This window comes from Xyrauchen texanus, chromosome 30, assembly GCF_025860055.1.
Source record: "Xyrauchen texanus isolate HMW12.3.18 chromosome 30, RBS_HiC_50CHRs, whole genome shotgun sequence".
NCBI lineage: Eukaryota > Metazoa > Chordata > Actinopteri > Cypriniformes > Catostomidae > Xyrauchen > Xyrauchen texanus.
Genome location: NC_068305.1, coordinates 5,947,832 through 5,975,822, shown reverse-complemented (window position 1 = coordinate 5,975,822; position 27,991 = coordinate 5,947,832). Strand labels below are relative to the sequence as shown.

Here is a 27,991-nt window from a genome sequence, read left to right as displayed (position 1 = left end):
TGGGAGACTCGTCAGGATCGAGGGAAAGATGTACAGAGACATCCTTGATGAAAACCTGCTCCAGAGCGCTCTGGACCTCAGACTGGGGCAAAGGTTCATCTTCCAACAGGACAATGACCCTAAGCACACAGCAAAGATAACAAAGGAGTGGCTATGTGACAATTCTGTGAATTGTGTCCCAGCCAGAGCTCAGACTTGAACCCGATTGAACATCTCTGGAGAGATCTGAAAATGGCTGTGCACCGATGCTCCCCATCCAAACTGATGGAACATGAGAGGTCTAGCTAAGAAGAATGGGAGAAACTGCCCAAAAATAGGTGTGCCAAGCTTGGTAGCATCATACACAAAAAGACTTGAGGCTGTAATTGGTGCCAAAGATGCTTCAGCAAAGTATTGAGCAAAGGCTGTGAATACTTATGTACATGTTATTTTATTTTTAATAAATTTGCAAAGATTTCAAACAAACTCCTTTCACATTGTCATTATGGAGTACTGTTTGTAGAAATGTGAGGAAAATAATGAATTTAATACATTTTGGAATAAGGCTGTAACATAACTAAATGTATCCGGATGCACTGTATTGCCATGGTGGAAATTGGTATTTTTAATGGTTTGGCTATTTTCTTATAGCCACTTCCCATTTTTTGAAGCTCGATACCCTTTTGCCGCACATCAGAACTATATTCTTTAGTCTAACCCAATCTGATTGATGATTAAGGGAATTTAGCCTGTGTGTTACCTCAATATTTATACCCCTGTGAAACAGGGAATAATGGCGAACAATTTCACATTGTTTTGGAGAAAAATATAGAATGAAATACTTACCCTCTATCAATTGTTTTACTTCAATTAAATGTTAGACCTTTGTGAATTTTTTGAATGAAATATCAAAAGTATAAACAATGCAGATTTATTTTTCACAGCCTTCTTTGCTCATATTTACCAAGGGTGTAAATAATTTTTTTTGCCACCACTGTATTACTTACTTAGACATACATTTATATAACTTTAGGGTTTTTAAGCTTTAAAGTGAGGCAGTATCCACTAGCATTGTATTAAAAAGACACTGAGGGATCTTCATCAAAACAACATCTTTTGTGTTTCACATAACTAAGTGTTACAGGATTGGAAAAAAATTAGGGTGAGTAAATAATGACAGAATTTTCATTTTTGGGTGAACAATTCCTTTAATGGAATCTGTGAGGGACATTTATACAGTGTTATCTACCACAGAATGCTCTGGCAGTTCCTAAGAAAAACAACTTAACACAACACTACACAAACAAAAGAGCTGCATCCACACTCACAATGAAGCACAAAGCATCACAGATAAGAGCTACATTTCTGACATGACCTGAGATAAGTTTGCATGCCTCCATAATGTTGTTGCTTCCGGGGATGAATATGAATATACTGTCTGTAAAATGGTTGACAGGGAGACTTTCTACTTACCACTTCTAATATCTTCTCCTCCATTTCAAACAGTGTGCAATCCTGCAATTATAGAGGGAGGATTCACATTGAGATGCCACAGTATGCTGAATTCCCACAGGAAAATATGGAATGGTAAACATGAAATCAAAATACCAAAAGCAAGAATTTCAAACGTAATGTGCTGACAAATGGCGAAGCGCCTATTGCCTGTGTTAAATTTAATTTGAAAACAAGTTGGACAGGATAAATGGTGCAAGTTTTAAGGGCTGGAGTTTCAGAGCCGTGAGACTAAGTGCAAATCAGAGCAGAGTGATCGAACACTGGTATGAGTCTTCCTTTTATATATGAAGAAATTAGCTCAGACTCAGTGGAACCATTTTTTCCTCTGTGCTTCAGGAGACATGTGTCATCTAAGAGTTCAAGACATACAGTGGCCCCAAACAATTATTGTACACTTACGGCACACTTAAAAATGAATGTTTTTGCATTGTTAGATAACAGAATAAAAACCATGTGTACTACATATCTTACAGCATTTATTAAGCTTTGTTACTGTTAGCCAGGGTTGGGGAGTAATGAAATACATGTAACAGGAAAACGTATTTAAAATATAAAATATAAGAAACTGTATTCCACTACAGTTACAATTTAAATCATTTGTATTTAGAATACAGTTACATTCAAAAAGTATTTAGATTACTGAAGAGATTACTTTGCATTTTATTATCATTTGTTCCATTTAATATTTAGTCCGTTCAGATGGAAAACATTTATACACATAAATTATACGATCCAAAGTGCATTTGAACAGCTTATCATGTGTTACATTCATATGAGCAGACAGATAAGTAAGTTTGAAGTTTGGAGCAGAAGAAATAGAAATAAACCTTGTGTAAATGGTCAGTTTTCTGCTAAGCTAAAATGCTATTGCTAGCCATTGTACATGCACATGTTACCAGGCATGATCATATATTTTTTATCAAGAAAATTCCCGTTAGATCATAATTTCTTTTTTTCCTAGTAAGCCCTTTGATATTAGGGCAAAAATCGTATTCTTGATCATAATTTTTTTATTGTTTTCCTGTAAAATAATATTGAAAAATCCTTAAAACAAGATCAAATTGATTTATCTTGCTTTAGAAATGACACTGCATAAGATATTTAGGTTTTTCAGAGAATGTTTTATAGTCAAAACAAATGAAAAAATCTAAAAGTGCTGAAGAGGTAATCCAAAGTATTTAGAATATGTTACTGACCTTGAGTAATCTAACGGAATACGTTACAAATGACATTTTATAGCATGTATTCTGTAATCTGTAGTGGAATACATTTCAAAAGTAACCCTCCCAACCCTGCTGTTAGATAATAAATATATAATATATAATAGTTCAAATTGCATCCACACTCAAAATGTTAACAAATACAACTTTAGATTTTAAAAATGTATTAGTTAATGTTGTAATTAACAAACATTAATAAATGCTGTAAAATTGTTGTTCATTGTTAGTTCATGTTAGCGTTATAACACTTCTCTATACAAGGTTATTCCTTAGAGTATAATGTATTATAACATTACCAACATCAAATATTATTTGCAGATTATACAGTATATACTATATGTATATTATATATATATTAGGTATGCTTTAAGTAAAATGACAAAAACAATGTCTTCTTATAAACATCCATCAGATATTTGTAAGTGGCTATTACAAGATCAGCTTGAAAAATGCTTGATATATTTGCAAGATGTATTAAACTGCTCCATTAGGCCAAATACTATGGCCTAGTCAGACTTAGACTGTTTGGCAAAATTACATGACTTTGCGTTTGTATAACTTCCATTATACAAGCTTGATTTGTAATATGTTTTATGTTACAAGTTTATGGTATGGCTGTTTATAAGAAGACATTGCTTTTGTAACTTAAAGTAGGCTAAGACAAATTATATGTGCAGATAAAATGCAATGTTGATTGTGTTATAATGCATTATATTCTTTAAGGTAAAAATAAATACATTAAGTATTATAATGCATTATAACTATAGTTAAAATTATCTATGAGAAGTTGTAACATATTATAAGGTGTATAATTACACATTATGAATGCAATATAATGCATTTGAAATGCATATACAATGCACTATAAATATGGGTGTGATGAGGAGAAGGGCGTGGCTGGGCCGTGAGGATACACGACTGGCACTGAAATGGATGATCAGAGGGAGAGCGAGATAAAGGGAGGCTGGAGATGCCAGTTTGAGAGAGAGACGAACGTGGCCGCGCATGTGTGTGTCTGTGTTTGTTTATGGTTTGTTGTTTTAAGTTAATTATTTATCATTAAACCTTTATGTTGACTGCTCAGCCAGTTCCCGCTTCCTCCTTGCGCATCCTTACAATGGGCTTCATAGAAAGTGTTACCAAATGTAATAATAAAACGTTTGTTTCAAAAGTAATTAAAATTTGCAACATGAATTAGGTTTTTGTATTTAATAATGTGTAGAATATCAATTTACTGAAGCCTTGGTGAATACAATTCTAAATTTCTTTCAAAAATATAAAAATGTCTTAGTGATTCTAAACTTTTGAATGGAAGCTCTGTTTGGAGAATGACACACTACATTAGGCAATATCGAGTGTAGCCACAAAATTTTACAGACTTTTATGTGTTGTGTGAGTATTACTATTGGAACAAATGTTTACAGGGCTTTGAATAAGTGAGCAATGTTGGAGGACACAATAACAAACCTTCTGTACAGTTGTGGTCAGTTCCAGACAGAGCTGAATGATTCTGTTCTTGGTTGAAGTGAAATCACTGACTCCAGAGAGGGGAGTCCTTTGAAATAAATGAAGATAGCAAAGTGTGACTTATCCAAACCCTCATAAGGTGTTAAAATGTTTGTGAATTCTGAAATGTGTCATTTCAAGCCCAAACATGTGCTGCACATATACTGTATGTAAGACTGTGTTTGTATGCCAACTGTCTGTCTGTATGAAAACACATGGGAAGACTGTTTTGACTGAACACCAACCCAAAACAATAGCTGTTGAGAAAGCTGTGAGTAAAAAATGCCACACCAGTAATAGCTTGACAGTTATTTGTTATATTAACATACATCCGTCATTCATATTGCATAAATAAATATTGAAAGAGTAACCAATCTGTTTGTTGATTGGTTGGTCTCTAAGTCATACCTTTTCATTTTGAGTTATAAGACTATGCTGTAGTTTCTATTACTACACTCCCTTTGCATAATGTTAGCCAAAGTTGTTGATAAATTTGCTGTGTGGTGTGTAAAGTCTAAAAGAAAGTGACAGAGTGTCTGTTTGTTTTTAAAACTTTACATACCTGTCAAGCCAAGCAAGCATGCCCTTGGCAGTTCCTATCAGCTCCACAACAGCTGTTAGGAACAGGTTAGGTGGTTTGTCTGGACTGCCTCCATCATAAGAAGGGTTTTTCCTGCGCTCTGATGCACAGTTGTGCAGGTTGCTGGTTGCTGCTCGTGTCTGACCGACCAGAGTTTTCAAGTTATCAGTCTCCACACCACAGTTCTGAAAAAAAAGTCTAACATGAGTAATTGTTATAACTTAAACTATATTTTTACATCTGGAAGAAAATGTGAGTGGTGTTTGCCCATGCAAAACTTGCCACCTCAATGTTTTTTAGTGGTTGCTCGAGTGTTGCAATGCAATTGCTGGGGTGTTGCTTGCTTCAATTGCCAACACAACCCTTCATCAGTCAATTAACAAGGACAATTGCATCTATGTGAACTTCCGCAGTTAATATAGGATGGACTTAAAATACATTAGTCATTAATCTTACAGTTCATACAAAATCGATGTTTAAACACTGTCCCTTAACACTTACTTAGTTTAAGAATTATAAACCATGACTTGACCCATACAGAAGTAATATTTTCATTATATTCATGGCCCCCACATTGAGTCTGGTTTCTCCCAAGTTTATTTTCTCCCATTAACCAACATCTTATGGAATTTTGTGTTCCTTGCCACAGTCGCCTTCAGCTTGCTCACTGGGGTTATAAATACAATTATTATTTTATTATTTATTTTTAAACACAAATTCAAAATCGTATTTTATCTAATTATACAATGATGACTCATCGACATTATTGACATTACAGTTTTATCTTCTGTTAATGCCTGATTGTCTGTAAAGCTGCTTTGAAACGATGCGTGTTGTGAAAGGCGCTACACAAATAAAATTGACTTGACATGGCTTCAGTGCAACTGACCCTTTGATAAGCCCCGCCTTAAGAGCGTTTCTGACCAATCCTGTCTTAGCAACTGTTGCCATTGCCAATTCTCTGAGGATAGCTGCAGTGTTTTTCTTTCTTTTTCAAAAAATCTTTAAATAAATCTTAAGAGCATGCTATGGATTAAACTGTCATTCCTCACTCTTAAAGAACATGTATAACATCAGCGAGGACACCTAAATTTGCTCCAAGTTCAATTGATGCTTGTGGAGGTGAGGGCGTGGTCAAGCGGCCATCTGGGGAGACAGAAAGCGGTAAGGACATCTACCTGAGATGAGTTGTGACTAATTACGTTTCCATGTTCACAGTGAGAGGGGGGTAAAAAGATGGCCCAGTCCACCAAAAGAGAGGGAGAGAGAGAGAGAGAGAGAGAGAGAACGCGACCCCAGCATCAGCAAACTCCCATGTGATGCTGGGAAAGATGGGGGTGCAAAATAAGCCAGAGGCATTTCTTCAGCTCTTCGAACGCATGGCCCAAGCTCTGGAATGGTGATGGAGGTGGGGATGTTGATCCAGGTACCTGACAATCCACAGAATGATCTCACTAAGAAGGGAGCCCCAGAGATGGTCCTGTGGACGGAGTCATGTAAACAAGCTTTCACGCAGGAAAAAGCTGCACTTTGTGGTGGGCTGCTTCAGCATTCCCCTGATTTCTCTCTCCCTTTTGTCTTACAGACAGACACATCAGACAGGGGGCTGGGTGCTGTACATTAGTCAAATCTCTCTATGAGAGAGATGAAGTACAGCACCTTAGAGAAGGAGTGTTTGATTATCAATTGGGAAGTCATCACTCTCCACTACTATTTGCTGGGATGAGCATTCGCCCTCTGTTCAGACCACACCCTGCTCCAATGGCTCAACCGCATGTAGGATGCCTTCAGTGTTCCTTAGTGTAATCTGTATTGTGCTGAAAAAGCATCAATTTAAGTGTGACCACGAAAATAAATAAATAAATAAATAAATATATAAAGACTGTGAAGCTGTGAAAAATAAAGCCCTTTTGAGTTGGATCTCAGTGTCACGCTTCCTCCTTTTGATCCAAATAAGAACATCTGTTACAATGCTAAATACTAATACTAATACTAATTTAAGTCATGTTTCATGTCATAATAGAGGCAATAGTTAATAAAGAGTTCACAGCATTATAGGGAGTGTGTTATGAGATGTTATTAACATTTCTGTTTACTTACACTAATGTTATCAGGTGTGTAATCGCCATCAGATTGCACTTTTCTCTTTTTATGTGACAGTGATGATCTTTTGCCTCAATTCTGATACAAGTCTGCTCAGTTTTTAATAAAATGACTGTGCAATTTAAAAAATTTATATTCATAATTTCAGCATAATATATGCCTTACAATGTCATGCTTCATTCTAGCCCAGGTAATAATACTATCAATTCTGTTTATGAGAATATTTAGCCAAAAACCACGCCGTTCACGGGCGGGGGCGGTGGAGCACATAGGTTTTTCACCCATCTTAATTTCCGCAAACCTAAGTCTGATTGATTCAAAAAGTAATAGCACACCTCACCTTAACATTCCTTGATTTAATGTATCATTAATGTCCTTAGCAATCTCCATAGTAGGATCAAGTTTCTAACCAACCCCTACCCTTAAGTATGAGCAATATTAATAGTGATGCTTGCCTTATTAAGCACTACTTATAAATGCCTAGTACACATTTATCCACACTTAGTGCTAAAGCAGTTCCCATCTGTGTATCTTCCCCTGGGAAAACAAGTTGATGATATGAAACATGAAATATCAGGTATTTATAGTTTCATGTGATAGTGGCCAAAGCACACAGGTCATTCTCACAACCTTTCCAGAATAAAATCCCATTGCATTCCATAATACTGGTCAGAGTCAATGCATAAACATGGCCAATGCCTGACTTCAAAGGAATTCCAAAACACTGTCTCTCTTCTAGACCCAGACAGATACTGACCAACAGGCTGTTTGTATGGACTTAAAAGTCAATAAAATGTGCAGAGATTTGGGATGAATCAAAGATGATAAATGACTGTGTTAGAAATAAGCCATATGAGAAACTGATCACAGATTCTTCACTGGTACACAGGCAAGAAATTTAATTAAAAGGAAATATAATGGCAGAGGATTTGAAAAAAGTACCTTAAATAATGTCAAGTCAACTCATTTTTATTTGTATAGCGCTTTTCACAACATACATCGTTTCAAAGCAGCTTTACAGAAAATCATGCATTAACAGAAAATGAAACTGTAATATCTATAAAGTCATCATTGTGAAATATGATTGCAAATTGTGTATAAAAATAAATAACTAAATAACAATTGTATTTAGAACCCCAGTGAGCAAGCCGAAGGAGACTGTTGCAAGGAACACAAAACTCCAAAAGATTTTGGTTAATGGAGATAAATAACCTCGGGAGAAACCAGACTCAGTATTAGGGCCAGTTCCCCTCTGGCTAAACAGCATGAATATAATGCCAATTTGAGTTATTTATAAGCAGTGCAAGTAATGGTTTAAAATTAGTAAACTAAGTAAGTGTTAAGGGACAGTGTTTAAACAAAGATTTTGTATGAACTGTAAGATTAATGACTAATGTCTTTGAAGTTCATCCTAGATTAACTGCAGAAATTTACAGAGATGCATGTCCCTTGTTAGTTGGCTGATGAAGGCTTTTGTTGGCAATTCATTGATCGTCTATGCATTCAATTTTAAGAGTGTAGTTAGACCAAGGTGATGCAGGCAGAGATCAGTGAAGTGCTTCGCTGTTCAACCGGCAGGTCATTTCGGTGAGGTCTGTCCTAAATCCAAAGTTCAGGCAGTGGCATAAGATATGGCATCCCATGTCTTATGGTAAATGGTCTGCACTTATATAGCACTTTTTTTAACCTTAGAGGTTCCCAAAGCGCTTTACAATGTGTTCCAATCACCCATTCACACACATTCACACACATAGCAGAGCTGCCATGCAAGGTGCTAGCCTGCCATTGGGAGCAACTTGGGGTTCAGTGTCTTGCCCAAGGACACTTCGGCATGTAGAATCGTGTGGGCCGGGAATCGAACCGCCAATCCTGCGATTAGTAGCCGACACCCTCTACCACCTGAGCCACAGCCGCCCCTCATGGTTGGAGTTTGCATTAGTTCATCCCCTGAAGTGTCCACTGTGTCCATAAACATTGTAGTCATTTAATATTTGCTTGATTATCTCTAAAGCTCACTTAAATTGGTTTCAGATCATTAGACATGACGTCATGGTGCCTTGGAAGCCAGTCTGAAACCAGGAGTGACTGAATATGAAGCAAGACAGCAGTGGGGGCCTGGTTAGTTCAGCTAGTAAAGACTAGGGATGCACAGATAACACTTTTTCTCTTCCGAGCCGATTTCAGAAATCTCAGTATCGGCTGATACCGATCCCGATCCGATACCAGTGTTGTTTTTTTGCATAATGAGTTTAGAATATCTTTACATTAATGTGAAAAACTAATTGGGTACAAGTCATCAGTAGAAAATAAGTTTTCATTTTTCATTCACACAGTTATTATTGGAACCAATTCAGCTTAAATATTATTATAACTTGTAAACAAATTATAATAATACAAATATATTATAATAGTAATATATCACAATCGTGCACCTTTTGTCACGGATCCACCGGTCTCTCTCTCTTTTTTCCTCACTGCCGTCACAGCGCTCACTCTCCCCTGAGTTCTGATTACATGCACCTGCATATCATTAGTGGCTAATCAAGGACTGCATATATATACCCCGCTTTTACACAAACTCTTTGTCTGTTCTTGTTGATAGTAGCTCTGAAACTCCACACCTTTCTACAGTACTATGTCAAACATACTTGTGTCTTCATTATTGCCTGCAAGTATCATAAGAGTATTGTGAGCTATCTGTTCATCGTATCTATACCCGGTCAGGATTTTACTCACCTGCAGTTTGCCACTTTGCTCAACTGGATTTGCTTGAAGTTTACATAACTGTTTCAATCATCTGTTCAATAAACCCTACTACTGAGGTCATATCGCTGCCTCCATGAGTCTCTCCAGCCTCCTCATGGTCGCTATAATGTGGTTCTCGCTCTCGGTGGGGCGTGTGGCGAGTTGTGTGTGGATGCAGCGGAGAATAGCGTGAATCATCCACACGCGCTCTCTCCTCTGTAACATGCTCACGTGGCTCACGTGATAAGATGCATGGATTGACGTCTCAAACGCAGAGGCAACTGAGATTCGTCCTCTGCCACCTGGATTGAGGCGAGTCACTGTGCCACCACAAGGACTTAGAGCACACTGGGAATTAGCCATTCCAAATTAGGGAGAAATGGTGAAAAAATTTAAAAGAAGCAAGACAGCTACCTTTGGTTTCAGAGAAAGTCACTGTCCGTTAACAAGTTCTTAAAGGAATATAGAACTCAAAACAATACTTCTGTCATAATCTTCTCACCCTCATGTTGTTCTAACTAGACAAAAACTAGAAATCTATATTCCTGCATTCCAAGTCTTCTAAAGCCATACAATAGCTTTGTGTGAGGAACAGGTCAAACTTTACAACATTATTCACTGAAAATCTTGCCCTCATGGCGCTTAATGTTATAGGTCACCCAAAAATACAAATTCTCTCATCCTTAACTAACCCTCATGCCATCCCAGATGTGTATGACTTTCTTCTGACAGACAGCAAAATACCTGAGAGATAAATAAGAGCAATAGAGACAGAGTGAAAGTTGAAATAATACTTTATAAGATTGAAATATTAATACACTTGTGTAAACCAAACATTTTAAAGTGCATAGCATTTGATGTTAAGAGGATAATGTTGCTCACTCCCCAATTTACGTTCAGCAACTCTTGCTATTGTTTATTGTATTGGTACCATTGTACAGTAGAGTGATAGTACCAGATGGCCATACCATGGTATGGAATAATAACCATATTCATTTACTATGGGATTTACATGTTAAGGTTCTTTAAATAATAATAATAATAATAATAATATGGTACTGGTACTTTTTTTATTGCCGTTTCCATGCTGTGGAGTGTGGATTTTGTTGCTTCCAAATGGGGAAAGGAAATGAAGGCTCTTTTTTTAACTTTACTGCACTGGAATATAGCCAGAGAAAGTTGAAGAGCATAGCATGTTCGCTAACGCTAATAAAAGAACCTAAAAAATAAACAGAGATGTGACAGACACACAGAGTTAAGGATGAGACAGAGTTAATCCGCCATGCGGAAACTACTGGAACAATGGCGTGACATATTTTCCTGCACAGCTTACTGTGTGTGTTTGTCTGAATTCGTTTTTGTGTGTGTGTTTGCTGGGCGGGGGGCACTCTGACAGGTGGGTGGGTCACATCTGTTTCCTGCTCTCTAGGAGATATCTTCCAGAAAATTCTACAGTTGACCTCTCCCTAGCTCTGTCATGTCTATTCCAGCCTTTACATTACAGATCCCTGCTAGGTTAATTTCAGGCTAGATTTAGGTTTTATGCTGTTTTCAGCTTGTTTTGCAGGGTAGAACAGAGAAAAGAATAGTTCACATAAAAAATATGATTCACTCATCATTTGCTTTACAAAAAAAGTCAAGAGATTGAGATGACATAAGGGGGACTAAATGATGGGAGAATTCAATTTTTTTGGTGAACTATAGCTTTAAAGAGATTTCAGGAAAATGCTCAAGAAACATTTTTTTATCATTCACATTCTTGTGAACAGTCATCTAGACACACAGGAGGGGCCGTTGCTTAAATTCTCCCTCTCCCATGCCTAATGAATAGGTACCATAGCATAGAGGACCCCCTGATCACAGGGCCTGAAATAACATTCCCAGTTTAAATCACTGACATCAACCTGACAACAAATGTTTGAATATGTGCAAGTGCAATTGAGATTTGAAGATCTTCAGTGAATAACAACTTATATTTCAGTCTGTTTCTCACTCAAGGTTATTATATGGCTTCAGAAGACTTGACATGTAGTGTACAAATTGTATGGATTTTGATTATGGTGGTTTCTTGTATTTTTTTGGAGCTTGACAGCACCCGTCCCCCATTTGTTTCCTTTGTATTGAAAAGAGCAGCATGAACTTTCTGCCTAAAACATCCTTCTGTGTTCTGCATAAGAAAGAAAGGCATACTGGTTTGGAACAACATGAAGGTCAGTAAATGTTGACATCATTTTCATTTTGGGGAAAACTATCCCTTTAAAACACATTTGATGGTGTTACATATAGGCTTCCAGAGAGAAAAACACATTTAGGTATCAAAAAGCCTGAAAGCAGATAATATAGAGCAGATAATGGGGGTTTATTTGAATGTTTTTATGTTATCACTGCCTTCTTGTGGTACAGTCTCCTATTTTAACATCCTGCGTTTCTGTCTGAGTTCAGGCCTGTCAGAACTCTGAATGGACGCAGTGGACATTGTTTGTTCCAACTGACCCTCCCTATTCATATCCAGCACAATGTTGGGACAAAACTACAGCAAGCATGGGTTCTGCGATAACAATCAGCACTGCCTACAATTTTGAGCCCACTAACTGGACAAAAGCACATGCATATACTTGCTCTATCTCTATCTGCATGTATTTTATATACACAGAATGTTCCTCCATTTCGTTAGGACTTAAATCTCTATCTGTCCCTCACACAAACAAATTTGATGGTACTTTTATGTTATTTCTATTCTCTTTTTGGACCAGAAGACCAGCCCCTGGTCACTACATGCTTTCTTTGTATGAAAATGAGCAGTGTAAACAGCCTGCTAAATCTCCTTTTTTGCTCCACAGAAGAAAAGTTCAGATTTGGAATATGTATTCAATAGTTATAAAGGAATTATAACTTTTACTTTAATGCTGTTAAAGGGGAGAAAAGTAAGAAGGAAAAATCACAGGAAATCTTAGGAAGGAAGTGAGAGGGAACAGCTGATCGGAATGTCTGGGAAAGATCTGCTTTCCTGTTCACGGACAGCCTCCACCTACAATATAACAAAGCTTATGCTGGGGAGAATGTTCTCTTCTGTTATTAGATAAGCAGCATTTGTGGTAGAATGTTAAGCTACTTGTGTCCAAACGTTTTTTTAATGGTCCACAGATTAATGTGCCAGGAAAAATACGATCATTTTAGAGGCATATGATTCAGATATAATAAGTTAACACTATGGTAAATACACACAAAATAGTCTAAACAGGAGGGCAAATGTCAGAACATATTTTATAAAGTGGCCCCAAAAAAATATTAAGATTCTTACGTCACACTTAGAATTAAATAACAAAAAAAATTTGATGTAATTTGACAGAAAATGGCACAAACACATTTTTCAAGTAGAACATTTCACAAAACCACGTTTTTTATGTTTTAAATGATAAAACAATAGATATACGGCTCAAAATGTATGTAGGACAAAAAGTATTAGAACACTTTGTGGTTGTCAAATGTTAGTGGAACATGTTCATAGTTAATGTGATGAGGGAAACTCATGTGTTAACCACATGTGTTATTCAAGTTCACACAGGTGTCCTTGTAGAGACAAGGACACCTGTGTGAACTTGAGGGAAACTAACTTCATACATCCACTAAAAACCACCATGGGACAAGTTGTTTAAATGTAACGGGAATCTGCAAAAAACTATTTCAAAGTCAACATGTCAGTGGGTTGCCTGAATGACTAGTTGAAATCGGTCTTAATTGGAAGCCCTGTATAATTATGCTGGTTTCAGTTTCACCTGACTTGACACATTTCTCTGGGGGAAATTTACATAAGACACAATCTTGTGTTCAAAAACAGCTGGATAGAACGCAATGGAATGGAACAGAATAGTTTAAAGATAAACTTCTCCAAGTGATTTTCCTTGCCATGTTTAAAAATGCCAAAACAAAAAATACAAATGGGATGTCCTGTTTTCCCTCCATGTGCATGTGTCTTGTTTCCATTGGTTCATTGTTTGATTACTTTGTTATTAGTTCTAGTTTGTAATTGGTTTTAGGTTATTAGTCTTGTTATCTTGTTTAGTGTTCCGTTTGATCATTGGTTTATGTTCCCCCATGTCTGTGTATTTAAGCCCTCATGTTTGCCATTGTTTCTTTTCTAGTATTGATGATGTTTGTGTAATTGTTCATGCCACGTTCATAGTCAAGTTAAGTTAATGTTTATGTTTTGTTTTGATTCACATTTTTAGTCAGGGTTTTTGGATATTACATTTTGGAATAAACTGCACTTGGGTTCTTCAATTCATCGTGTCATCGTCTACTCCTGTGTCATTGCCTGCTAGGAACGTTACAGAATACTAGACCCAACCATGAAGGCAGCAGTTCAGCTCATATGGCATATGGAATCGTCCCCTGGAGGACTATGTGGAGGACATTTGCGATCTGGCCTGCCAGGTGGATTTTAATGTGGTCCCCCTCAAGGACTTTTTTGGGTAGGTTTGAGTGAGCCAATCTCCAATTTGATGCCTGCCGGTCGCAGTTCCCTAACCCTGGCTCAGTATATCGACCTTGCCTTAGAGATCACTGGTTTCACGTTCACTGTGGGGGAGGTGGATGTCAAGCTAGCATCCCACGTCATCTTTGACAAGCCAGCGCCCACGCCTGCCACGGCCAACGAGCCATGCCTCGGTCCATGCCTACGACCGCAGAGGTCGCACCAGAGACTCGGTCCATGCCTACGACCGCAGAAGTCGCTCCCGAGACTCGGTCAATGCCCTCGACTGCAGAGGTCGCGCCCGAGACTCGGTCAATGCCCTCGACTGCAGAGGTCGCTCCCAAGACTAGGTCAATGCCCACGACCACAGAGGTCGTTCCTGAGTCTCTGTCTATGCCCACGACCACGGAGATCGCTCCTGAGTCTCTGCCCATGTTCACGAGCCAGAGTCAGCTCCAGGCCATGTCTCGGCCGAGCCAGAGCCATGTTCTTCAATTCATTGTGTCATCGTCTGCTCCTGTGTCATTGCCTGGTAGAAATGTTACAGTATGTGTGTGTGTGTATATATATATATATATATATATATATATATATACTGTGTGTGTATGTGTATGTATGTATGTATGTATGTATGTATGTATGTATATATATATATATATAGATATATAGATATATAGATATATATATGTAGGCCCAGTTCAAGATCAAAATCACTGATGGTGCTTCTGAAAATAGTGGGGGTGCTCTGTATAAATGGAGATGCATCATAATAAAAAAAAAATTAGATTAAACCATTTTAAATTCTACTTAAACAACGTAAAGAAAACGTGTTTTTAATGTACAAAACATTTATTGCTTCGGGTTTTTTCTGAAGCAGCGGCATATATACTATTGCTTGTGGGCTGTGATTTGCCAGATTAAAATTAACATGCTCCTCCTGAAACTCTATTAATTAACCCTCTGGTGTCGACTGACGCGCCAGCGCGTCCTGCTGGATATTTTCGTCATTACAGCAGAAACAACTTAAAATACTCCGTCATTTTTGGGTATACAGATAAGTGTAAGACATCATTAGTAACTATAAAGGGTCTACTTTTATTTGTGTACACTCACAATAACAACAAAATCTTGTGCTTTTGTAAAATAAAGAAAATAAAAAGGGTGAGCTTTCAGCAATCTCTATGTTCACGAGCATATTTCAGAAACACGTCACAAAAATGAACTGAAACCCCACGAATACTTATCACACAAACATGAAACATATGCCTAAAGAAAGCTTAAAATGTCTACTTTTAAATAAAACAATTCAAATTTAAAACAAATATTCTCCTGCAATGCAATCTGTTTGAAACAAAGCGATGTACAGTTTTTACCGGTCCATCTCATTATCTGTAATGTGATCACACCCACCAGCAGAGCGTGCCATTCATACGCTAATGTGCTGAGATGATCAAGGGAAATGATAAACGCCCCCGACAGTGTTTGATGTTAACAATTCATTAATTTTACTGCGCGTTTGCAACGATACACAGGTGAGAAAGCTCCAGGATATTAAGGAAGAGTTAACATTTTCCTCAGAAGAAGAGCAGGACTCCGATGAACATTTGTATTTTGAAGAGAGACTTGATCCAACAGAGGATACAATTTCGGACGAGTAAGTCATTTAGTTTTCATTAGCTGACATGCCATTTTATATAAACATGTACATATTTTACTAGTGGGACTGTTTCCAGACTTGCCAGACAGGATTCACAGTATTGACATTTGAAATATGTCCTAATATGCAAGTTTTAGTTAAAGCAGGCATTTAAAATTGTATGCTGTATAATATAAATATGATATGTAATATGATATAAAAATAATATGACTGTTTAGATTATATTTTATCTAGTGTTTATAATGCCTCATTATCATCAGCAAAGCTTGTGCTTGCAAATATGTGTTAGGGTTAAATTAGTAAAATACACTTTAAATATGCCCATATTAGAAAATCAGCATATTATAATGATTTCTGAAGGATCATGTGACTATAGGGGTGTAACGGTTATTATATAACCGTGAGACCGACGGTTATAGTTGAAAACCGTCATTAGAACTCCATAACCGCCAAAACCGTGTAATTAAAATATTTTTTTACAAAAAAAAAATAATCAGAGAATGTTTAAATACTAATTAAAAACAACAGTTTAACTTTAACTTTTAAATGCGCAATCCAACGGACCACTGAGGCGCCGCGGCACATTACATTCTAGAGCAATTAAATAGGCCTACACTGTCCGCCTGTTTTGTTATATACATCCCTAATAAAGTGCCTATAATATTTCTATTCTGAAATAATATCGGCATTATAATTATTATGACTATGATATGATGAATGATTTTTCATTAGGCTATTTTTGAGTGCGCATACGCTGCAGCGTGTTCGCGTGGTGCATGGGAGCGGACGCGCTGCCTGCTGCAGTAGCCGTCACTTTACATGTGAGAACTTCATGAAGAAAGGTAAAACAGATGGATCTCGTTGCGAAAAATTATGTTACATCGCCTATATGGGCACATTTCGGGTTTAAACCAGATGGCAACGGAAAACCAGAAAATCTTGATGAGCCTGTGTGCAGAATATGCGGAAAGACGGTATTTGTTACAAATGCCAACACCACCAATCTCCGTGAACCATCTGAAGATTAACCACCCCGCGGCTTACGCGCCCTTGGATTAACCACTGCTTCTGCTGCCGCTCAACCATCCACATCTGGTCAGAGGCAGTTGAATATGGCCGAGGCATTTTCCAAGGCGATCTAAATATAAAAAAGACTGCGACAAATGGAGAGTACTAACAGATAGTGTGACTTCGATATTTGGTATTAGGAATGGTACCCTTCCGGACAGTGGAAAAAAGTTCATTTAAAGAAATGTTGCATACTTTCGACAAACAGTACGAGTTGCCTGGGAGAAAGTACTTCTCTCAAACAGCTGTTCCGGCCTTGTATAGTAAGGTAAAGGATGAGGTGCAAAGAGAACTCCAGGAAATCAGTAATTTTGCACTGACAACAGATATGTGGTCAAGCGTGAATATGACCCCATATATGAGCCTGACCGTTCACTACCTCGCAAAAGACTGGTCACTGAAATCCAAGTGTTTGGAAACAAGCTACACGCCTGAAAGCCACACAGCGGAACACTTGTCCGAATGCCTGCAGTTAGGCTTGCACGACTGGGGTCTGGATGAAAAGAAGCTGTCGTGTATCACTACCGATAATGGAGCGAACATTGTTGCTGCAGTAAGGCAATTAGGATGGCCGTGGCTAAATTGTTTTGGACATAATTTGCATCTGGCTGTTACCAACGGTGTAAACAGTGAAGCTGCCCGAACAGGCCGAGCTCTAGGTCTATGTCGGTCCATAGTGAGCGCTTTTTCTCAGAGCTGGAAGAAAAAGAAAGAGCTGATAAAGGCACAATCAGAACTTCAAATCCCACAGCACAGCCTTATTCTGGTAAGAATTGTTTTAGCCTACGATAGTTAACTCTATATTATACTGTTCTATTTATATGCATGCTAAATTAACAATAATTTTAAGCAATGCTGATATGGGTCTTGCAGATAAGGTTATATACTAATATCAGTGTTGGGGAGTAACGGAATACATGTACCGCGTTATGTATTCAGAATACAAATTATGAGTAACTGTAGTCTGCACAGAACATAAAATATTCATTTTATTTTATTTTTCAGTGTTCAGCATTTATGAGGAAAAAACAATGTTACACGTGACAGTTCCCCGTTACGGACATGAGCGCTCTGAAAGCGCCACTAAAAGATGCTTTAAAACTTTCACAGAGACATCAAACAGAAAGCACAAAACCTTTCTTTAAAGTGAATTTCGTTTTGTATTAATTGTATCTTAATTTTAATCAATGTTTCATCAACAAATTGCATGGATTTATTTAATAAATAAGAAGTAAATATAACACTTGCTGATGGGCATGCATTCTGTATTCTTGTAACGAAATACGTTTTGAAAGTATCCTTCCCAACACTTACTATCATAGAATAGACTGTTTACTCATTAGATTTTCGTTATGATATACTATTAGTTTTTGCCAGAATTGGTTTCAGATTATGTTTTCATCTGCATATAATCAATAAAGGCAGACATATAGGCTATAGCATGGTAGGCTTATTCGTTTTCTTTTTTTCTATTACGTCCTCTTCCAATAATCAAGTATTTTATTTCACAGAATTCACAGAATTTTGGAACAGGAGCAAGCGATCTCACGTGTCCTGGTCTCAGATAGAAAGCACCAGCATCTGATTCTTAAATGGCAAGATAAAGAAGTTTTAACATCGCTTCAAGAATCTCTAAAACCTGTGGCTGACTTCACCAACATTCTCTCTGGGGAACGTTATGTAACAGTTTCTTCAGTAAAGCCTGTCCTGCAACTGTTGACATGCGATCTTTTAAAACCAAACCCCAATGAAACAGAACTGACACAAAATATAAAACGCAAAATGTCCAGCGTACTGGAGGACAAATACAGTGCCCAAGTCACTCAGGAGCTTTTGGCAAAGTCATCTTTCCTTGACCCAAGATGCAGAGGCAATGGGGGGGATGGATTGGAGGAGACAAGAGATGCACTCCGGGGGGAAATTGTATCAGCTGACGAGGGAAACGGAGGCGGAGTTAGTGGTGCTTCTGAGGCTGCTACTGCTGGGGATGATTCGGGAGAGGTCTGTGCACCCCCCCCTCCCAAGAAGAGAAATCTTGGAGATCTCCTTAAACGGAGGTCTGAAATCTCTGCTCCTTTACCGATCAGAGCGCGCGCTGACACGGAGTTAACCCGCTATCTCCAAGAACAGCCAATTGACTCTACGGCTGATCCACTAGCATGGTGGAGAGACAATGAAACGCACTATCCGCTCTTAGCAAAATTGGCACGCAAATACATGTGTATTTGTGCTACAAGCACAGCATCAGAGCGAGTTTTTAGCACTGCGGGTAACATAGTTACCCCTGTCAGAGCATCACTAAAACCGAGTAAAGTGAACATGTTGGTGTTTCTGTCACGGAACTTGGAAGTCGAAAAAGATTAGGACTTTAAAATGTCATTGCACTTTTTGGTTTCCTGAATTTAGTTAGTTTAATTAAGTTATTATTACAACAGTCGTTCTTTGTTTTTTTCTTTGATAAAGGTAGATTTTATCATTTATTCTTTAGTTAGTAATTTAGGCCTAGTCATTAATTTTTATGCAGCTCTTATAGAATTTAATTAGCCTATTTTTTTAAAGGATTTGTTTACTGTGTGTGATTTATTTAAAACAAAGCACGTTCATTGCAATTTTATTTTTATGTTAAGTATTTGTTTAGCTACTGTGTGTTCACTGCTAATTGTCCAACTGTTCATTTTAAATAAACATAGAGCAAGTAGCTAATCAGTGTCTGCTCGTTTATTCAAACTAAGTTTTCCTTCGCACTCGCGCCCCCCCCCCGACGGTTATGTTATGAACCATCACATTTGACTCAAGTCATAACCGTCATCACCAATTCTGAAACCGGCACACCCCTATGTGACAATGAAGACTGCAGTAATGATGCTGAAAATTCAGCTTTGATCATAAATTGCATTTTACAATATATTCAAATAGAAAACTGTTCTTTTAAATTGTAAAAAGAGTTAAGAATATCAATGTTGTTTCTGTATTTTGGATCAAATAAATCCAGTCTTGGTGAGCAGAAGAGACTTCTTTTAACGGTAGTGTAGGTCTAAAATTAAGTCAAGTCTTTATGTAAAGAAAATATTTAGTCAGATTACTTCTTTTAACTTAAAACTTGATTTGGATAATTAAGTCTCCTCACATTAATTCTCTAACCCTCATTGATAGGCCCAGGGGAGGGTCTTTGTCTCTCATGTGTGAATTACAATACATATTCATGATCATACACGCCACCTCACATATTACCTTTCAACACTAAAATTGTCTTACAAAAGTTAAATTACTATATTGTTTTGTATGAATGAGTGATCAGGATGGTTTTCACATCATTTTGTAGCAAAAACTCTAGGCTACAAGATCCAGTTCAAAAGGCTTGTGGACAAATGTGTTATATGGCCTTATTTCAGTGACTTAAAATTTTAAGTTGACGGTTAATGACGGTTTAGTGTATAATAAAGTTCAATTACCCACTCTCGCTAAATATCTCATTACTTATCCCAGGAAACCGTCGATGTAGTAATCCAGAATTAACTTTCATTTCTGTATAGTCTCACAGTACCGATGCGATAAACTCATACCGTGTCTCCCCGTGGACACACACACACACACTCACACACACACTGGGTGATTCTCTTTGGACCTTTTTTTATATGTTATTTCTATTAAGGGAATTGTAAAATTAGTAGCATGTTAGCAGCTAGTTACCTCTGTGGAGCTCCTCTCATTTCTCAATGCAGGTTTTTGACTAATCACAGGCTGCAGCCCCTCCCACAGTTCCTATATGCCCCAAAAATACCTACCGGAGTAGGAGCTAAACATGTCCCCTAAAACAGCTTCGAGGAACTATAGTTCCTAAAGTGCAAGAGCGACAAAAAGCACTAGTCTCTGGGAAAAGTTCCTAAAACAGGCTTTAATACTGCCAGTGGGAAAGGCCCTATAGACAGAAATCTGACTGGATGTGTAGCAGGAGAGGGGGCATCTGATTGATTGAGTTGTGGGCAGATAAACTACTGACCAATGCACAGAGGAGATCCACAGCCTCCAGAATGAGCTCCTGATGGCCGACGCGGGTCACTGCCAGTTCCTCCAGATCCTGATGGCTGAACTTTAGAAGCTGCTCTCCATCTATCTTCTCTCTCTCAAAGTTCAGAACATATTGCTGTAGACTGTCATCCAGACCTGAGTGACAGAGAAAGCAAGAACACAATGAAACTCTTTCAGAAAGAGTGTTAAACAGAGTGTGACATCATTGAGACACTCAAGTCAAGACATAAGTAGTGGCTTGACAAGTCCCTTGCCTCAGTATTTCTCATGTACAGGTGCAAGGTACCTTTAAAATTCTGATCTAAGAGCACATCAGTGCAATTTAAGAGTAACTAACATATTTGCAGTTTTGCACACATCTTGTTATGTTCATTCACAGAACTCACATTCCGCTGTACTGTGGTTTTTCTTAAGGAAACAGATTTTACATTGGACACCAAGTGGCGATCTAAAATAGTTAATTGCAAATTAATAAACATTTAAGTGTTCTTAAAATCAAACTTTGATTAATTATTTAATCATTACATACTGAATTATAGTTAAAAACTGTCATCGATTGACAGCCCTAATTATTATTAATAGTAACTTAATTTACTATGTACTATTTATTTACTTAACTTTAACTTAAATATATATATATATATATATATATATATATATATATATATATATATATATATATATATATATATATAAAAAATATTAATCTTGGCAACCAATAATTCACAGCACTAAATGATGTCGGCATAAACCTCACTGTGAGTGAACAATATGTATTGTAGTTTAGGTGATGTTTTTATTACCCTGCATAGTTTTGTTCATGTTTTTGAGGATGAGGGCATAACATGCAAATTGTCTTTGCTTGTATCAGACTAATTTGATGCAATTGTTTGCAAAAAATCTGGGTTCCCACTCTTTTCAAGGCACAATGTTCCAGGACATTTCCAGGAACAATGAGCGTAATATTTAAGAAAAAACACTTGCCCATTTAAAGCATTTCTGTGTGTTTTTGATGGTAGTTTCTCACCTCCAGATAAGCGGTTCGCTATATGGCCCAGTGGGATTACGAATCACTGTAAAGCTGTGATTTAATAAAATAATCAGAATCAGAAAAAGCTTCATTGCCAAGTACGTTTTTTTACGCATACAAGGAATTTGTTTTGGTGTTGTAGGCGCGTGTCACACATTCTCTAAATATAAGAAAGTTAAGAGAACAAGTATTAAAATATAAGCAATATAAATAAATATGTCCACACAGTATATATTAAAAGTAAGAATAAAAATACAGCAGAGTATGTACAGTGGCATGTAGAGCCAGAGGTGAAGTGTGGAGAGTGTCAGGGTGGGTACCGGGCCTTGTTGATAAGGCTAGTGGCGGATGGGAAGAAACGGTTCTTGTGGCGTGAGTTTTTTGTCCTGATGGACCTCAGCCTTCTGCCAGAGGGGCGTGTCTCAAAGAGATTGTGGCCGGGGTGGGAGAGATCAGCCACAATCTTTCCAGCACGCTTCAGGGTTCTGGAGGCGTACAGGTCCTGGAGCGCCGGCAGATTGCAGCCAAACACCTTCTCTGCAGACCGGATGACACGCTGCAGTATGTCCTTGTCCTTGGCAGTAGTAGCAGCATACCAGATAGTGATGGAGGATGGACTCGATGATGGCTGTGTAGAAGTGCACCATCATTGTCTTTGACAGGTTGAATTTCTTCAGCTGCCGCAGGAAGTACATTCTCTGTTGTGCTTTCTTGATGAGGGAGCTGATGTTCAGCTCCCACTTGAGGTCCTAGGAGATGATAGTTCCCAGGAAGTGGAAAGATTCCACAGTGTCGATTGTGGAGTAACAGAGGGTGATGGTGGCAGGTGCAGGTGAGGCGGAGTTCTTCCTGAAGTCCACAACCATCTCCACTGTCTTTAGAGCGTTGAGCTCAAGGTTGTTTTGATTGCACCAGGTCACCAGGTGGTCAACCTCCCACCTGTAGGCGGACTAGTCACCATCAGAGATGAGTCCGATGAGGGAGGTGTCGTCCGCAAACTTCAGAAGCTTGACGGACTGGTGACTGGAGGTGCAGCTGTTAGTGTACAGGGAGAACAGCAGAGGAGAAAGAATGCAGCCCTGGGGGGATCCAGTGCTAATGGTCTGTGAGTCGGAGACATGTTTCCCCAGCTTCACATGCTGCTTCCTGTCAGACAGGAAGTCAGTGATCCACCTGCAGGTGGAGTCAGTCACACTTAGCTGAGAGAGCTTCTCCTCAGAAGAGCCGGGATGATGGTGTTAAAGGCAGAGCTGAAATTTACAAACAGGATCCTGGCATAGGTTCCTGCGGAGTCCAGGTGCTGGAGGATGTAGTGGAGGGCCAAGAAGACTGCATCGTCTACAGACCTACAGCCACTTTGCACTTCAGCACATGCTCCGCTCTTGTTCTCAGTGGGACTCTGGAACTGCCAGTCTGACATGAACAAAGCTGCATTCATTCCAGCCTGTCCTCTTTGCCAGAGGATGGCAGGCCACTTGTGGTACTTGGCGATTTCAAAAACACCAAGGCAAGCCCCACGCCATTGAACTGAATACTCTTCTGGCCTCATTTGACTTGGAAAGACTATACACCACAGCAACTCACAGATCGGGCAACCAGCTGGACCTCATTTTTACACGTAACTGTACCACCTTAAATATTCTTGTTACACCTTTACATGTCTCTGATCACTACTTTTTTCAATTCAACATGATTCTCCCATCTACATTAAAACCGACTCCACCTTTGGTTTCCTTTCGCCGTAACCTCCGTTCCCTCTCACCCTCTCGCCTTTCCACTGATGTCTCTACCTCTCTTCCCACAATAAAGGTATTTTCCATGCTTGATATAAACACTGCCACAGACACACTTAACTCTACTTTAACAACCTGTCTAGACAACATCTGTCCTCTCTCCTCTAGACCAGCACGTACTACACCACCCAGCCCCTGGCTGTCTGATGTTCTTCGTGAACATCGGACCGATCTCAGAGCAGCTGAGAGGAGATGGCAGAAATCTAAAGATCCAGCAGATCTAGGTAAATATCAGCTTCTGCTTTCAACTTTTTCAGATAACGTTAAAGCTGCAAAAACCTCCTATTACCAGAACAAGATCAACAGCACCACACTTCTCTGTCCTTCCCCTCCACCACCTGACACATCACTGACAGCAGATATCTTCGGCACATTTTTTACAAATAAGGATACAACCATCAGCAATACATTCACAGCACCAGACCCTGTCAAACACCTGGCTCCTGTATGCAACTATTCTTTCTCTATGTTCTCTCCTTTGACTGACACTGAGGTCTCTAAACTCCTCCTCTCCAACCACCTGTTCCCTTGACCCCATTCCATCACACCTTCTCCAGGCCATCTCTCCATCCATCCTACCCGCACTTACACACATAATTAACACATTTCTACTTACAGGCACTTTTCCCACTACATTTAAGCAGGCTCGAGTAACCCAACTGCTGAAAAAAACCTCCATTTAACCCCACACAGATAGAAAACTACAGACCAATCGCTCTCATCCCATTCATGGCAAAAACACTTGAAAGGGCAGTTTTCAAATCAGATCTCTACCTATCTCTCACAGAACAAGCTGCTGGATGACAATCAGTCAGGCTTCACTGTCGACGATACCCAAATTTATATTTCAATGAATCCCGACGAAATTTCCCAATTCTCCAAGTTAGCATGATATCAAAGATTGGATGGCAAGAAATTTCTTTCAACTCATTCCTAACAAAACAGAGGTACTAATTATTGGACCTAAAACTTCTAAATCCTGATCATTACCATGTTTTTGTACATATAATGAAAACCTTGTTAGCAACTTGGTCAAACCGTTATATTATATTAAATATTTTTTTCAAGACTGGAAAACTGCATTGCAAAATGAAACTTTGTTTTCCAGGACACGTGGGAACACTGAAAATACAGTAGATGCATATATTTTCTTCAACAACAAAAGGTTTGGGAAGTGCTTTCAATTCCCTTTTAAGTTTAAGAGCCTGTTTATTTTGCTATGCTAAATTTCCGCAATTACAGTATAAGGTCAATTGCATTTTTTTTTACATGATTTAGCACTGTTTTACTCTGTTGTCCGTGACCTCTCCTGTTTTTTTTTTTTTTGCTGTATTTTGTCTTGCTGCAATCAGCCTCTCTTGAAACAAAGTTTGTCATCTTGCTGTGAAAAACAGCCACATGCAGAGAATCAAGAACACCATTAATTCATTACTCCCTTGTTGTATGTTTGTGTCGCATTTAAGATGATGTCACGGCAGTAGAGGCAGCACAACTATAATCCCACCCACGTTGAGGCTGCACTAAACTGCAGTGGAAAAGCAAGCTCAGAAAAGTAAACCGAGCAGAGTAGAGTTGTAATGTGCAGTGGAAAAGTGCCATAACAGCACATGTTAGTCTGACATAGCCCAGCAAGTGTTTGCTGAAAAACAACGTCTTTCGGCACGTTATGTGCAACTTGCCACTTGTTGCAAATTATGTCTGCAATATAACTTATGTATGATCTCATTTTCAGCTGTTGTAACACTCATAACAACAAAAAAAGTTTATTATAAGATAGACTTATTGTAAGATACAGTGTTGGCAGAAAATTGGTAAATCTCACAAACATTTCCAGGCAATATTTTAAAAATTTTCAATCAAAAGAATAAAATAAGTAAATTAAGCTGTTTTAGGGCCATTAAGATTTTTTTGCATTCTATTTTCTATTTGCTTTCTAATATCTATTTTTCTATAGGAGCTAGAACTATTACTAAAGTATTTTAATTTGAAATCTAGATGTTACAATCAATGAAGTGCTAAATTAAACTATACTGATAAGTTCTGCATTTTCCTGTAGACCATGGAAACTTGACCATTGGCCTAGTTTGTTTTCAATCTGAATTTCTTAAATCTGAATTTGCGAGATTTGTATTTGGAGTTCAGAATTTGATCAATTTAACCTGTAATTTAATAATCCAAATACATATTGCTAATTTCACCTAATTACATGTATATATAAAGTTTAAAAATACAAATTCATAAAATGTCACATCTCCAATTCAAATTCCATTACTTCAGACATTGTTCTGGATCCATATTTTCAATACTGTAATACATAAAATGACATTCTCATTACTTTATTGCTGAAAGAATAATTATATATTATATAAATGGCAAAGTATTTATACCTCATGTTTATATTTGCTGTACTGCCTTTATGCAGATTTTAATAAAAAGAATACTGTATTTCAGTAATAAGAATCATCATTTAGAAAAATAAGAATAGAACGAAACTGAAAAGTAAAACATCTGAACTCTCTTGTTCAACACTACTTAAGGGAGAGGTCACTTATTAAGTAATATACTTATGTTAAAAAAAGGTTAAATCATAATGAGAATTTCACAGTTACAGTAACGAGAATTTAGGGATTTAAAAGTCCTTAATAGTCATGAAATGTGTAAATGCAAAAAAATCTTGATTGCCCAAGAACTTTCTTTGCACAAAATATACATTTTTCTTTTGATTATGCAGGGAAATATGACCCAGACATCTTTTGGCGTGATTCGACAAAATACGACTTCAGATTTTATTGAGAATGCACTAGACTCTCTGTGAAACCATGTCTGAAAAACAGACAGTTAAAGCTCTTTTCTCATTGTAAATTCTAGTTTACCACACTTGAAAGAAGTCACAAGGGAGGTAGGCTCAAATAATTTTCTGTCCACTGTTTGTGTGACTGTGATATGAAAAGAGGCTCTTTGTGGGGGGTAGAAGTCCTTTCTAAAACTCAAAGAGAAAGAGTGAAATGGAGGCAAAGAGGGGTCAAAGGGCAAAGTTACAGAGTCCTGAATACCCTCCACCCTCAGTCCCCCTGCTGAGAGACAGCAGCTGCATTCTATGATCCCAAAAAGAAAGACACTGGTCCAATGGAAGAAAAAGAGCTGCCACATACGAGAAACTAACAACAATCACAGTCCTCCAATGTAGTGTGAGCAAAATGCATTGCTTTGGTTTTCTTTAGTTCCCAGGGTAAATACTAGTCTGGCAAAGCCAGAGATGTGGGCATGTGCAGTTCATTGTGATTGACATGCACATTTGGTGATATGCGGTTATGCTACGACTGTGTATATGTGTCTGTAGATCACTGTAATGGTTAAGTGAGAAAGCAGGTTAAGTAGGGACTTTGAATGAACTCATCACCAAATACGGCCTCCAAACAGTTAATCTGCAACTTTGGCCATACGTGTATGGTAAAGGGTAAAATCACATCTTTTTCAGCTCCTTTAACCTTTTAAAGTCTCAAAGTTGAATAAGAAAATTCTGAGGAAAACAGAAGATGAAAGAAGATATTTCTGGGAGGAGATCTGTTTACATCAGTGAGATGCTCTGCAAGTCTCCATATTAAACATTAACACAAACTTTTAAGTGGAAGTTCTCATCAGTTACCCAAGGCTACGTCTATACTAATATGTTTTCGTTAGAAAATACATATTTTTCTCTACATTTTGGCCTCCCGTCCACACTGAGACAGCGTTTTTATTAGTGATAAAATTTGAAGTGGATACATTTGAAAACAATGCCTTCATGTTGTAGTGTGGACTAGGAAAATGGATATAGCTAAAACCTATGATGTATTTGTTGTCATGTGACACTGTCATGTGATCCATTCAACAAAAACAATCAAGATGGTGGCTCCTGTTGTAGCGGCGTTGTTGTGCCTGATATTCATTTTGATTGCATTTTTAAAAGGTAAATGTTACTTTAAACAACATTAACACTGCATTCCTTTAAAGGCGAAGGGAAGTTTACTTGGAATTGGTGTCCGGTGACGGAACACGAGGACATTTGCATTTCAGACCATACGTGCAACGGCAATTTTTCGCAACCCCAGTAAGAGGAATTTGTGTTTTATGACTGTTTTTTATAAGTTTCAGTCTGGATGAGAAACTTTTGGAAAATGCTTGAAAACGGCAGTGTGGACAGAGAGTATTTCGAAAACAAAAATGCTAATTTCAAATGTATCCAGATTAATGTAGACATAGACTACTTACTAAACTCAACACTCAAGAAGAGCTATTACCCAAAGGTTCCA

The 27,991-nt window shown here is 38.0% G+C and overlaps 1 protein-coding gene across 1 annotated transcript in view; it reads right to left on the bottom strand.

Annotated features, from left to right (window-relative positions):
- Nucleotides 1-27,991, bottom strand: part of cnksr3 (cnksr family member 3) — a 74,068-nt gene that overhangs the window by 29,004 nt on the left and 17,073 nt on the right. The window contains exons 2-5 of the mRNA XM_052098605.1: nt 20,848-21,011; nt 4,783-4,985; nt 4,182-4,269; nt 1,453-1,494 (exon numbers count right to left, since the gene is read on the bottom strand). Of these exons, the coding sequence (XP_051954565.1) occupies nt 1,453-1,494; nt 4,182-4,269; nt 4,783-4,985; nt 20,848-21,011 (497 nt within the window). The remainder of the gene's footprint in view (nt 1-1,452; nt 1,495-4,181; nt 4,270-4,782; nt 4,986-20,847; nt 21,012-27,991) is intronic.